Below are 13885 nucleotides of genomic sequence, written 5' to 3'. Positions count from 1 at the left end.
TAAAAAAAAAAAAAAAAAAAAATCCACTGGTTTTGTCTTCGTATATATTTTGGAAAATTGGTGCATTTGGCACATCCACTCAAAATTCCCTATCCGTTTTTACCCGTCAGCTAATAATAATAATAGACTCTTGAGTGGAAGGCAACCACTAGGCGAGGTTAACGCCTTAGGCGTTCTCTACCACCTAACCCTTAGAGCTCCATTATTATGTGGTCAAATTCTCAAATAAATGAGGATAAAATTCCATACCTCGGCTGGGATCGAACCCACGCCCTCCTGATTACCAGGCGAGCGTCTTGACCACTACACCACCGGAATAAGCTTCCGACTTCAGTCTTCAGACCGTCTGAGAGACCTGGAAGTCGGAAACCTTTTTTCCGCCACACACGTTCTGACGGTCTGGCAGACCTAGATGTGTCTGACAGTCGGAGCGTGAGAGCCCGCCTGTCTAAGCCCTGTTCAACGGCAGTCTGAAAAGAAAGGACCAGAAATAACTAAAAAAAAGTAGCTACATAAAAGACTTACCACTGTTTGCCAGAAGGACTGTCAGCAAAGACCTTACAACGATTCCAAACATCTTCACTCTATCACAGGCTTTCTACAGGTCTACGAACCAGTGTAATCACAGGGTAAAAATCACAAGTTGGGGGCCGAAAAATCATCCTTGGGTGACCATTATTTCATGAAGAACATCACGAATCAACATGGGTTGTTATTAAATATCTACAGGTCTACGAACCAGTGTAATCACAGGGTAAAAATCACAAGTTGGGGGCCGAAAAATCATCCTTGGGTGACCATTATTTCATGGAGAACACGAATCAACATGGGTTGTTATTAAATACCTATTTTATAACAATTAAATTAAAGGAATTTTCATTTGTCAAGAAGCATACTAAAATAGGTACTTGTCACAAATGTTGTTCCCCACTTTTTACACCTCGCAAATTGTACGACTTGACTTGGACTCGAACCACCAACCTCCGGAGGCCAACGCGTTAATCACTAAGGCCTACACTGAGATTTTAATGTATTATTTTTTTTTTATTTTATGTGCATTTGGGAAAATGAAATTATTCATTTATTTCTTTTTATCTGAAAAAAATAGCCTTTTATTTCGAGATTGTTGATAAAATGAGACCCGTACCATTAGATCCGAATTAAGATTGAAAACATGTTAGATTCCCCACTTTTTACACCTCGCAAATTGTACGACTTGACTTGGACTCGAACCACCAACCTCCGGAGGCCAACGCGTTAATCACTAAGGTCTACACTGAGATTTTAATGTATTAATTTTTTATTTTATGCGCATTTGGGAAAATGAAATTATTCATTTATTTCTTTTTATCTGGAAAAAAATAGCCTTTTATTTCGAGATTGTTGATAAAATGAGACCCGTACCATTAGATCCGAATTAGGATTGAAAAGATGTTAGATGCCATCTAAAAAGAAAGCACGTAATAGCTAACCAGTGTGAAAAATAGGTACCCAAGTGATAATTATAATAAAGAAATAATCTAGATTTCTAAATAAACAGAACTATTTAGGTATACCCATTTAATAAGCACAAAGCACCTATTGTTTAATTCAGCAAAAAATACGACACGAACTTTTCAAAAAACAAACAAAAAAAGACGTTATGCGCGTCTGCCTTGTAAGCGCTAGGCCGCGGGTTCGATTTCCGCCCGGGGCGGATTTTATCCTGATGGGATAATGTTCGTTCTCGGAAGGACTGGCTTTCTCCTATCCTGTCTTCCTTCCCTCTTCGATTTCGGGACGATAAGACCTTAGCAGTTACAGTTCCCTCTGTCAAACCTCTTCGAAAAAAAAAACCTAGGGCTTATTGAGAGGTTGACGAAAAACGCCGACCCTGGTAGGCAGATACTTGCTATATATAGGTACCTACATGATGGGATCGGTTTGCAGATAGGTGTTACTTGATAATATATGTAGATAGAACTTACTAGGTAGGTAATAGCAGATTCGCTTCCAGGATGGATGGATTTTATCGAAGGGCGGGAGGCCAAGAATCCAAACAGTGGCTTACTGACGGGGGGGATGCTCCAAATTTTTGGAGTCCAGTCCACAATAAAAAAAAAAAAAAAGAGAGAGAGAGAGAGAGGATTTCAGCACACATACTCACTCCACAACTCACACACTTCGACTGCCACGAATCATGGGTCTGTCACATCCAAGAGCTCCCAGAACTGCTGACATCAATATGTCTATTTCTATTGGCTATTGTTGCAAGTTACTGGGTAGCTCCAGTGACATAGAATAAGCAACCATTGTAACAAAATTTATTTAAATACAAAATTTAAAAAAAAAAAAAAAAAAAAATCAGTGTATAAGTGCTCCAAATTACTTTTCAGTAAAATTCGTTAACTAAACGTACTAGTTTCTACCGAACGATTCGTAGTGCTTTTCCTCGTGTACTTTTCCGGATCGGTTTGAAAAGGTGTAAAAGTTTTCAGCTAACGTACTTGTCAACACCGAATCAACTTTTTTCTCGGCTTTGAAACGTTTTGAAACTGATCTTCGATTGATCCGAAACTGCTTTCGTGATCCCGAAATAAACCGATGTCGTCTGACGTAAGCCGAGAGGGTTTGAAATCTCGCGCCCGAGAATACAGTCCGTCGACGCGACGTCGATTGAAACGGGCCTTACTCGAGAGATTTGTGCATCGGACCGACCGTGAGAAGTTAACCAACAAGGGGCACACTTCTGTTGGGAAATTGGCCAATGAAAATGGTCGAAATGAGGGGGCTCCTTCGCAGTATGGAAGGAAGTTAGCAAGCTCTGACGAGAATAGAGAATGTGCTCAACAATGTGATGGGAAGATAGCTATCTCTGAAAACAATAGAAAGGAGTTCAGTCTTCACAAATATGATGAGAACTTAGCCATCTCTGACAATCAAGAGTCTGTCTTTCGACAGTTTGGTGGAAAGTTAGCCATCTCTGAAAACAATAGAAAGGAGTTCTCTTTTCACAAATTTGCTGAGAATTTATCCGCCTCTGAAAATATTGGAAAAGGAATTCCCCAACAGTCTAATGGGAAGTTTGCCATCAATGACAATCACCGAGACAAATCGTATGTTCAACAAACTCTTGGGAAGTTAGCAACTACTCAAACTCAACACAGTCGAAACTTGACAACCGATAAGCAGAGCGGTGAAATATCTTTTATTCAAAATACTCTTGGGAAGTTAGCAACAACTCAAACTCAACATAGCGGTCGAAACTTGGCAACCAATCAGCAGGGTGAAAAATCTGGAGCAGTTACCGATGTGAATTTAGCCATTCGTCCTCGTGTGAACGAAGCGCTTTCGCAATATTTCGACGCAAGCTCGAGGATCTTTGAGAACTCGGCCACCAAACGGTGTGACAAAACGTCAACACCTTATCCTTCGCACCACCACGGCAAGACTACTGAGTTTTACGATGAGAAGCTAGCCAATACTCATCAGATGTGTGGGAACTTAGCCCACTCTCAACAGTTTTGTGGGAACTTAGCCAATTATGAACAACTTTGTGGGAACTTAGCCAACTATCTACAACGCAGTGGGAACTTGGCCAACTCTCAACAACGCAGTGTGAACTTGGCCAATTCCCATAAGATTTCTGGGAACTTGGCCAATTCTGAACAACTTTCTGGGATCTTAGCCCATTCTCAACAGTTTTGTGGGAGCTTAATCAAGCTGATACTTTCTTTGAAATCATGACTCGAAGATCGAAGGAAAAGCTCATTTCTACCTAAGTAATATACTTTCTTGGAAAAAATCATTACCTTCGTAGAAGAAAAAGCTTAATAGGTACTTACCTATTGTTTTTTGGGCTCCCGCTGAAAGATATTATCGTTTAATAAGGGAATTTTCAAAGAATCTAGGTAGATACTTACTTGGAAATTTTCTTGCTCTTGTTGTTCTTTTCCTCCTTCTTCTTTTCTGCTTCTTGTTATTCCTCTCCCCTTCTTCATCATTATCGTCTTCTTTCTTCTACGAAAAAAAGAAAAATGAAAGCGTAAAATAAAATCTGAGTTGTGTCGATACATAATTTTCACCTTCATTAACATGATGCTATATCGTCAGTTAACGTTGAATAATTTCTCGTCTACCGAAATACCTCCCTAATATCTAAGTGGAGATAGTGAAAATGTTTTAATCTTTTAATTTTCCTTCCTACACCCCAAAGGCCCAAGAGTGTTAAAATATTTTAATGGGAACATCATATACAGGGTGTATTAAAATATTATCAACCTATAGAAAATGCTAACATAAAACATAGGTATTTTCATTGGTGACAATCTTAAATGAAAACCTTGTTATCTAAATTTAAATTTCCTTTAAGACATATGTGAATGTATACCTATGTACCTAGGCAATCTGTAGCTACATACTGAGGTATGTAATATGTAGATATGACGAGTATAATATGTATACTTGTATAGCTTCTGAAGTAATAATCGATGTCTCTTTCCCTCCTTTCTTTCCTATAGCTCTCGTCTTCTCTTTTTCTCTCTCTCTCCCTCTTACTTTCTCTTTTATGTTGAGATAATATTGTCTTTCTTGTTTTCACTTCAATCAACATCATCAATCTAGGGAGAAGGACGGAAGGAGAGAAAGCGGAGGGAAAAAACTTTCATTTTTATTTATCGTGGATTACTTACCTATTTACCTATATTTTGTGGTGTAGGCGGCTGTAGGGTGTAGCTGAAAGCCTCCTATCTTTGTGGTGCAGCCAATAACCCATTATCTCTGTGGCTGTGATGCAGCTAAAAATCTGCTTTAATCTTTCTGGTATAGCAGCTGAAGGCCTGTTATAATCTTTTTGGTGAACCTCTATGTCTTTTATCTTTATGTACTCCTTTAAAAGCAGATTCAATGAATAAAATTATTTGTTCGAGTTCATTCTAACTGACGGTGACGGGTATACAATAGTTCTACATACTGGACTCTGCTCTGCACTCAGCAATTTCGTTAAAAAGACCCCCATTTCGAAGTAATTCTAGCTGACGGCGACAATGACGTAATTTTCCAACTTGAGGGAACTGTAACTGCTAAGGTATTATCGTCCCGAGATCGAAGAGAAAAAGAAGACAGGATAGAAAAAAAAGAGGTCGAAATTATTTTTTTAGCAATTAATGGCTCTATTTTTTTGCACTTTTTTCCCGGACTATTATTATATATAATAACTACAGGAGCTGTACAGCTGTAGTTATTATAGTCAGCCAATAAAAGAAGTAAAAAAAATGTCATCGGCAATAACAGAGGAGTCGAAAACATAAAAGAGCTATTAAAAAATAAATAAATAAAAGTATTCGAACTCGGAAAGAATTTTGAAGGCCACCGAAAAGCCTTCTACCCTTTTTATTAAGGGCAGGAGGAAGAGGGGAGGGCCAGGGTCCCTTGCAGGGGGAACCAATTTGGCCCCACCAAGGGGGCCCGGAACCCTGACCTCAAAAAGAGGGAAGAAAAATACGAGTATTTAGGTAAGTATATGTACCTAATTTAGCAAAAACCATCTCAGGTGGATTTTACCAATATTTTTTCAGTCACCATAGAAGCTAGAAGGCCTGTTAAGCTCACAGCCTGTATTGCTCCATTTGATTTGTATACCTATGTAGGTTAAACAAGGCTGTTAGGGACTAAAAATGAAGTTGGTAAAAGCATCTTTTTAGTAAAAACCATCTCAGGTGGATTTTACCAATATTTTTTCAGTCACCATAGAAGCTAGAAGGCCTGTTATCCTGTTAAGCTCACAGCCTGTTGTGCTCCATTTGATTTGTATACCTATGTAGGTTAAACAAGGCTGTTAGGGACTAAAAATGAAGTTGGTAAAAGCATCTTCCTAGTAAATGCTGGGTCGCGGGTTTGATTTCCGCCCCGGGTGAATTTTATCCTAAACAGATAAGGTTCGTTCTCGGAACGACTGGCTTTCTACTATCCTGTCTTCCTTCTCTCTTCGCTTTCGGGACGATTAGACCTTAATAGCAGTTACAGTTCCATAAAATAATTAAAAAAAAATCTTGTCATACCTACCTAATAAAAATGTTGTGAGGAGGGGCCCACTGCAGGAGTGGGTCGCGGGTTTGATTTCCGCCCCGGGTGAATTTTATCCTAAACAGATAAGGTTCGTTCTCGGAACGACTGGCTTTCTACTATCCTATCTTCCTTCTCTCTTCGCTTTCGGGACGATTAGACCTTAGCATAAATAACAGTTCAATAAAAAAAACTTGTTGTACCTACCTAATAAAAATGTTGTGAGGAGGGGCCCACTGCAGGAATCCTTCCCAGGGATAGACTAGAGGGAGGGAGGTAAAATTTCCCTCCTTCCCAGGGATAGACTAGAGGGAGGGAGGTAAAATTTCCCTCCTTCCCAGGGATAGACTAGAGGGAGGGAGGTAAAATTTCCCTCCTTCCCAGGGATAGACTAGAGGGAGGGAGGTAAAATTTCCCTCCTTCCCAGGGATAGACTAGAGGGAGGGAGGTAAAATTTCCCTCCTTCCCAGGGATAGACTAGAGGGAGGGAGGTAAAATTTCCCTCCTTCCCAGGGATAGACTAGAGGGAGGGAGGTAAAATTTCCCTCCTTCCCAGGGATAGACTAGAGGGAGGGAGGTAAAATTTCCCTCCTTCCCAGGGATAGACTAGAGGGAGGGAGGTAAAATTTCCCTCCTTCCCAGGGATAGACTAGAGGGAGGGAGGTAAAATTTCCCTCCTTCCCAGGGATAGACTAGAGGGAGGGAGGTAAAATTTCCCTCCTTCCCAGGGATAGACTAGAGGGAGGGAGGTAAAATTTCCCTCCTTCCCAGGGATAGACTAGAGGGAGGGAGGTAAAATTTCCCTCCTTCCCAGGGATAGACTAGAGGGAGGGAGGTAAAATTTCCCTCCTTCCCAGGGATAGACTAGAGGGAGGGAGGTAAAATTTCCCTCCTTCCCAGGGATAGACTAGAGGGAGGGAGGTAAAATTTCCCTCCTTCCCAGGGATAGACTAGAGGGAGGGAGGTAAAATTTCCCTCCTTCCCAGGGATAGACTAGAGGGAGGGAGGTAAAATTTCCCTCCTTCCCAGGGATAGACTAGAGGGAGGGAGGTAAAATTTCCCTCCTTCCCAGGGATAGACTAGAGGGAGGGAGGTAAAATTTCCCTCCTTCCCAGGGATAGACTAGAGGGAGGGAGGTAAAATTTCCCTCCTTCCCAGGGATAGACTAGAGGGAGGGAGGTAAAATTTCCCTCCTTCCCAGGGATAGACTAGAGGGAGGGAGGTAAAATTTCCCTCCTTCCCAGGGATAGACTAGAGGGAGGGAGGTAAAATTTCCCTCCTTCCCAGGGATAGACTAGAGGGAGGGAGGTAAAATTTCCCTCCTTCCCAGGGATAGACTAGAGGGAGGGAGGTAAAATTTCCCTCCTTCCCAGGGATAGACTAGAGGGAGGGAGGTAAAATTTCCCTCCTTCCCAGGGATAGACTAGAGGGAGGGAGGTAAAATTTCCCTCCTTCCCAGGGATAGACTAGAGGGAGGGAGGTAAAATTTCCCTCCTTCCCAGGGATAGACTAGAGGGAGGGAGGTAAAATTTCCCTCCTTCCCAGGGATAGACTAGAGGGAGGGAGGTAAAATTTCCCTCCTTCCCAGGGATAGACTAGAGGGAGGGAGGTAAAATTTCCCTCCTTCCCAGGGATAGACTAGAGGGAGGGAGGTAAAATTTCCCTCCTTCCCAGGGATAGACTAGAGGGAGGGAGGTAAAATTTCCCTCCTTCCCAGGGATAGAATACAGGGGGGATATATTTTATATCCCTGTTATCTGTGCGGAGTATGTGTTTTGTGTCCTAACCTCTTCACGCTTTTGTGAATCTTCGATAAGGTACTGGGTTCGAATCCCGACCAGGGCGGAAAATTTTCACGAAACTTCACAGATTTAAAAGGTTTTTTTTTTTTTTGTACCTAGATGTTTGATATAGGTAACTGTAACTGTTGAGATCTTGTCGTCCCGAAAGCGAAGAGAGAAGGAAGACAGGATAGGAGAAAGCCAGCCGTTCCGAGAACGAACCTTATCTGTTTATCAAGTTCGCCGGGCGGGAATCGAACCCGTGACCTAGCGTTTACAAGGCAGACGTGCCGCCCTCCAAACTAACTAGGCTGACAATTCATCAGTAAGCTAATGTTGTTAGGCCAGCCACACACTATCAGGTAGACCTGACGACAGGCACACCTGACAGAGGGATCCTTTCAGCCGTACCTGTCAGGTCTACCTGATAGTGTGTGTACTCATCAGGTGTCAAGTATACCTGATCAAGTGTACCTGTCAGGTCTACCTTATAGTGTGTGTACTCATCAGGTGTCAAGTATACCTGATCAAGTGTACCTGTCAGGTCTACCTTATAGTGAGTGCCTGGCCTTTTATTATTATTATTATTACCGACTTAGTATTATTGCTATTTTAAAATGTATGAAAAAAGTTTATTATTTAATAAAAAGTTGGAACTGTTTGTTACTTTATTACCTCTTCCATTGGTAGTAAAATTTACAATTGTTTACTCACAGTGATTATTTTCTTTTTGTTTAAAAATATTAAACCTGAAATACTTTATTATTGTTTTAATAGGTAGGTAGTTTAACATCTTAGTTCTAACTTTATTTTGTAACTTTTTATTATTATTAATTTTGAGTTCATGATGAGAAGTACTTGGCCAACTCTCAACAACGCAGTGTGAACTTGGCCAATTCCCATCAGATTTCTGGGAACTTGGCCAATTCTGAACAACTTTCTGGGATCTTAGCCCATTCTCAACAGTTTTGTGGGAGCTTGACTTGGCCAACTCTCAACAACGCAGTGTGAACTTGGCCAATTCCCATCAGATTTCTGGGAACTTGGCCAATTCTGAACAACTTTCTGGAATCTTAGCCCATTCTCAACAGTTTTGTGGGAACTTGGCCAACTCTAACATCAATCGCTCATCTAAAACGATGCAACTTCATGATGTGAACCTAGCCACGCAACGTTTCGCCAAGAAGATCTCGAGCACCATTCGGATGTATGAGATGCTGGCCTCTCAAAAGGACGACAGACCCCAACTAGACAAAGCTCTAGGTAGAAATATCGCTTTCTGTCGTGGAAAGGACACGGAAGTCTCTCGACCCCAGCCAAACGAAGGCCTAGCTACAGATATTGTCTTCCAGCGTGGGAAACACATGTCTGTCCTTCTACACCAGACAGACGAGGACCTAGATGCAGATATTGCTTTCCCTTGTGGGAAGCGCACGGAAGTCCCTTTACCCCACCCGAATCACGACGGCCTTGCTACAAATAGTGCTTTCTACCGTGGAAATCAAATGTCTGTCCCTAAACCCCACCCAAACGAAAGCCTGGCTACAAACATTGTCTTCCATAGCTCTAGGTACAAATATCGCTTTCTGTCGTGGAAAGGACACGGAAGTCTCTCGACCCCAGCCAAACGAAGGCCTAGCTACAGATATTGTCTTCCAGCGTGGGAAACACATGTCTGTCCTTCTACACCAGACAGACGAGGACCTAGATGCAGATATTGCTTTCCCTTGTGGGAAGCGCACGGAAGTCCCTTTACCCCACCCGAATCACGACGGCCTTGCTACAAATAGTGCTTTCTACCGTGGAAATCAAATGTCTGTCCCTAAACCCCACCCAAACGAAAGCCTGGCTACAAACATTGTCTTCCACCGTGGGAAGCTAGCTTGTGGATATAATAAAGAGAGCGTTCGTCAACAAGACAAGAGCACAAGTACAGTTGAGCTGTCCAGCGATAGAGTGCTCAATCCAAAACGTGTTGAGAGATCGACCTACATACATCATTCTGAAAAGTCGACCAACATTCAACAATATGTAAGCAGATCAACCAGCATTCGTGTTGATGGACTGGCCAACATGCAACATAGTGATAAATCGACCAACATTCAATATTGTCTTGATAAATCGACCAACATTCAATATGGTGATAAATTGGCCAACATTCAAACTGTTGATTTAGCTCTAGGTAGAAATATCGCTTTCTGTCGTGGAAAGGACACGGAAGTCTCTCGACCCCAGCCAAACGAAGGCCTAGCTACAGATATTCTCTTCCAGCGTCGGAAACACATGTCTGTCCTTCTACACCAGACAGACGAGGACCTAGCTGCAGATATTGCTTTCCCTCTATTGTATAATTCTTCCTTCATATCTGTCCTCCTCCTCCTCTTACTATTATCATTTCCCCTCCTCCTTCTCCTCCACCTCTATTACTCTTTCTCCTCCTTCTCTTCTTCTTCCTTTACAATTATCCTTCACTTATAATTCTTCCACTCCTCTTACTATTATCCTTCCCTCTCCTTCTACTTCTCTTCCTCCTCCTCCTCCTCCTCCTCCTCCTCCTCCTCCTCCTCTTCTCTCTCCTTTACAATTATCCCTCCCTTATATATAATTCTTCCTTCATATCTGTCCTCCTCCCCCTCTTACTATTATCATTTCCCCCTCCTCCTTCTCCTCCACCTCTATTACTCTTTCTCCTCCTTCTTCTCTTCTTCTTCCTTTACAATTATCCTTCACTTATAATTCTTCCTCTCCTCTTACTATTATCCTTCCTTCTCCTTCTATCCTCCTCCTCCTCCTCCTCCTCCTTAGGTCTCGTATAGGAATGTTTATTAAATTTAAAATTCAATTATGTTAATTAGGCGGGAGAGATACTGAAACCATACCAGGGAAAGAAAAGAGGAGGGAGGTAAAATTTCCCTCCTTCCCAGGGATAGACTAGAGGGAGGGAGGTAAAATTTCCCTCCTTCCCAGGGATAGAATACAGGGGGGATATATTTTATATCCCTGTTATCTGTGCGGAGTATGTGTTTTGTGTCCTAACCTCTTCACGCTTTTGTGAATCTTCGATAAGGTACTGGGTTCGAATCCCGACCAGGGCGGAAAATTTTCACGAAACTTCACAGATTTAAAAGGTTTTTTTTTTTTTTGTACCTAGATGTTTGATATAGGTAACTGTAACTGTTGAGAGCTTTCCCTCGTGGGAAGCGCACGGAAGTCCCTTTACCCCACCCGAATCACGACGGCCTTGCTACAAATAGTGCTTTCTACCGTGGAAATCAAATGTCTGTCCCTAAACCCCACCCAAACGAAAGCCTGGCTACAAACATTGTCTTCCACCGTGGGAAACTAGCTTGTGGATATAATAAAGAGAGCGTTCGTCAACAAGACAAGAGCACAAGTACAGTTGAACTATCCAGCGATAGAGTGCTCAATACAAAACGTGTTGAGAGATCGACCTACATACATCATTCTGAAAAGTCGACCAACATTCAACAATATGTAAGCAGATCAAACAGCATTCGTGGTGCTTTCTACCGTGGAAATCAAATGTCTGTCCCTAAACCCCACCCAAACGAAAGCCTGGCTACAAACATTGTCTTCCACCGTGGGAAGCTAGCTTGTGGATATAATAAAGAGAGCGTTCGTCAACAAGACAAGAGCACAAGTACAGTTGAGCTGTCCAGCGATAGAGTGCTCAATCCAAAACGTGTTGAGAGATCGACCTACATACATCATTCTGAAAAGTCGACCAACATTCAACAATATGTAAGCAGATCAACCAGCATTCGTATTGATGGACTGGCCAACATGCAACATAGTGATAAATCGACCAACATTCAACATTGTCTTGATAAATCGACCAACATTCAATATGGTGATAAATTGGCCAACATTCAAACTGTTGATAACATTCAACAATATGTAAGCAGATCAACCAGCATTCGTGTTGATGGACTGGCCAACATGCAACATAGTGATAAATCGACCAACATTCAACATTGTCTTGATAGATCGACCAACATTCAATATGGTGATAAATTGGCCAACATTCAAACTGTTAATAAACTAAAGAACACTCAACAATATCCTGACAACCATCTTCAACTCTGCCCTCGAAAGTTCGACAACACTCAGGTCCGTGACAAAACCTTGAAAACCATCCAAATTTTCAACGCCAAATCCTTTCTTCGCCATCTTCAACTCTGCCCTCGAAAGTTCGACAACACTCAGGTCCGTGACAAAACCTTGAAAACCATCCAAATTTTCAACGCCAAATCCGTTCTTCAAGCCAATGAAGTTATAAGCAGAACTGAATCCTGGATTGAAAGATTGTTCAGTAGTCAAGAATATGATGAAGTGTTGGAGGAAGTTCATTTAACTGGTGAAAGATTGTCCATCAATCAACTTTATGCCAGCAAGAACTTATCAAACAATCTACTCTGTACCAATGAAGAATTATTCAACAATGAACTCTATTCAAGCGAAAATTTATCAAATAATCAACTTTCTCCCCCGGGATGAAATGGGAGTGAAGACGGTCACAAATTAAGAATATGTGTAAGTTATGGGAGGGAGAGAAACCAGAAGCAAAGAATAGCGAAAGAGGGGAGGGGAGAAACCAGAAGCAAAGAATAGCGGAAGAGGGGAGGGAGAGAAACCAGAAGCAAAGAATAGCGAAAGAGGGGAGGGGAGAAACGAAGAAGAAAGGAAAAAAAAATCTGGTGTTAACATCACACGACTTTCCCTCTGAAAAGTTACCCACCGTTTTCGACCAAGATGAGATCGTCTGGAATAAGAGGTACCGACACGAATGGGACTCGATCCATTGGTCCCACTTTTACGAGGAGTTCTGCAACACTTCTAATAATCAACTTTCTATTGACAAGAAGTTATCAAACAATCAAGTATCTAACAATGAACTCGGTGCTGACAAGAAATTATCCAACAATCAACTTTATACTGACGAGCATTTGTCAAACAATCAACTGTATTGCAGTTTGAAATTATCGAACAATCAATTTTGTACTGACAAACAGTCATCAAGCAATCAACTGAATACCAGTGAGAATACAGCCGGCAATCAACCCTCTATGGGCGAGATGTCATGTTGCAATCAACTATCTACTAATGGGAAATTATCAAACAATCAACTGTGTTCCAGTGTGAAGTTGTCGAACAAGCAAGTTTGTACTGACAAACAGTCACCAGGCAATCAACTGAATACCAGTGAGAATTCAGCCTGCAATCAACCCTCTATGGGCGAGATGTCATGTTGCAATCAACTATCTACTAATGGGAAATTATCAAACAATCAACTGTGTTCCAGTGTGAAGTTATCGAACAAGCAAGTTTGTACTGACAAACAGTCATCAAGCAATCAACTGAATACCACTGAGAATACAGCCTGCAATCAACCCTCTATGGGCGAGACGTCATGTTGCAATCAACTATCTACTAATGGGAAATTATCAAACAATCAACTGTGTTCCAGTGTGAAGTTATCGAACAATCAAGCCTCTATGGGCGAGAAGTCATGTAGCAATCAACTTTCTACCATCAACTGAATACCAGTGAGAATTCAGCCTGCAATCAACCCTCTATGGGCGAGATGTCATGTTGCAATCAACTATCTACTAATGGGAAGTTATCAAACAATCAACTGTGTTCCAGTGTGAAGTTATCGAACAATCAAGCCTCTGTGGGCGAGAAGTCATGTAGCAATCAACTTTCTACAAATCTGGAGTTAGCCGACAATCAACTATGTTCCAGTGAGAAATTAGCCAACAATCAACTGTCTACCTCTGAAAAGTTACCCACCGCTTTCGACCAAGATGAGATCGTCTGGAATAAGAGGTACCGACACGAATGGGACTCGATCCATTGGTCTCACTTTTACGAGGAGTTCTGCAACACTTCCCCCAATTTCTCAGTACTGATGAAATGGGAGTGAAGACGGTCACAGATTAAGAATATGTGTAAGTTATGGGAGGGAGAGAAACCAGAAGCAAAGTAAAGCGGAAGAAGGGAGGGGAGAAACGAAGAAGAAAGGAAAAAAAAATTGGTGT

General features: G+C 41.7%; 1 protein-coding gene across 1 annotated transcript; it reads left to right on the top strand.

Moving 5' to 3' along the window:
* The first annotated feature begins 2583 nt into the window (after positions 1 to 2583).
* LOC113470645 lies at positions 2584 to 13384 on the top strand. Its single transcript, XM_026829234.1, has 6 exons — positions 2584 to 3685; positions 8790 to 9086; positions 9394 to 10161; positions 11014 to 11318; positions 11742 to 12323; positions 12692 to 13384. Exons 1-6 carry the CDS (start codon positions 2584 to 2586, stop codon positions 13382 to 13384), a joined length of 3747 nt encoding a protein of 1248 aa, XP_026685035.1.
* Positions 13385 to 13885: the final 501 nt, after the last annotated feature.

Source organism: Diaphorina citri, unplaced genomic scaffold (genome assembly GCF_000475195.1).
Source record: "Diaphorina citri unplaced genomic scaffold, Diaci psyllid genome assembly version 1.1 scaffold1713, whole genome shotgun sequence".
Classification (NCBI taxonomy): Eukaryota; Metazoa; Arthropoda; class Insecta; order Hemiptera; family Psyllidae; genus Diaphorina; species Diaphorina citri.
This window is presented reverse-complemented; position numbering and strand designations above follow the sequence as displayed.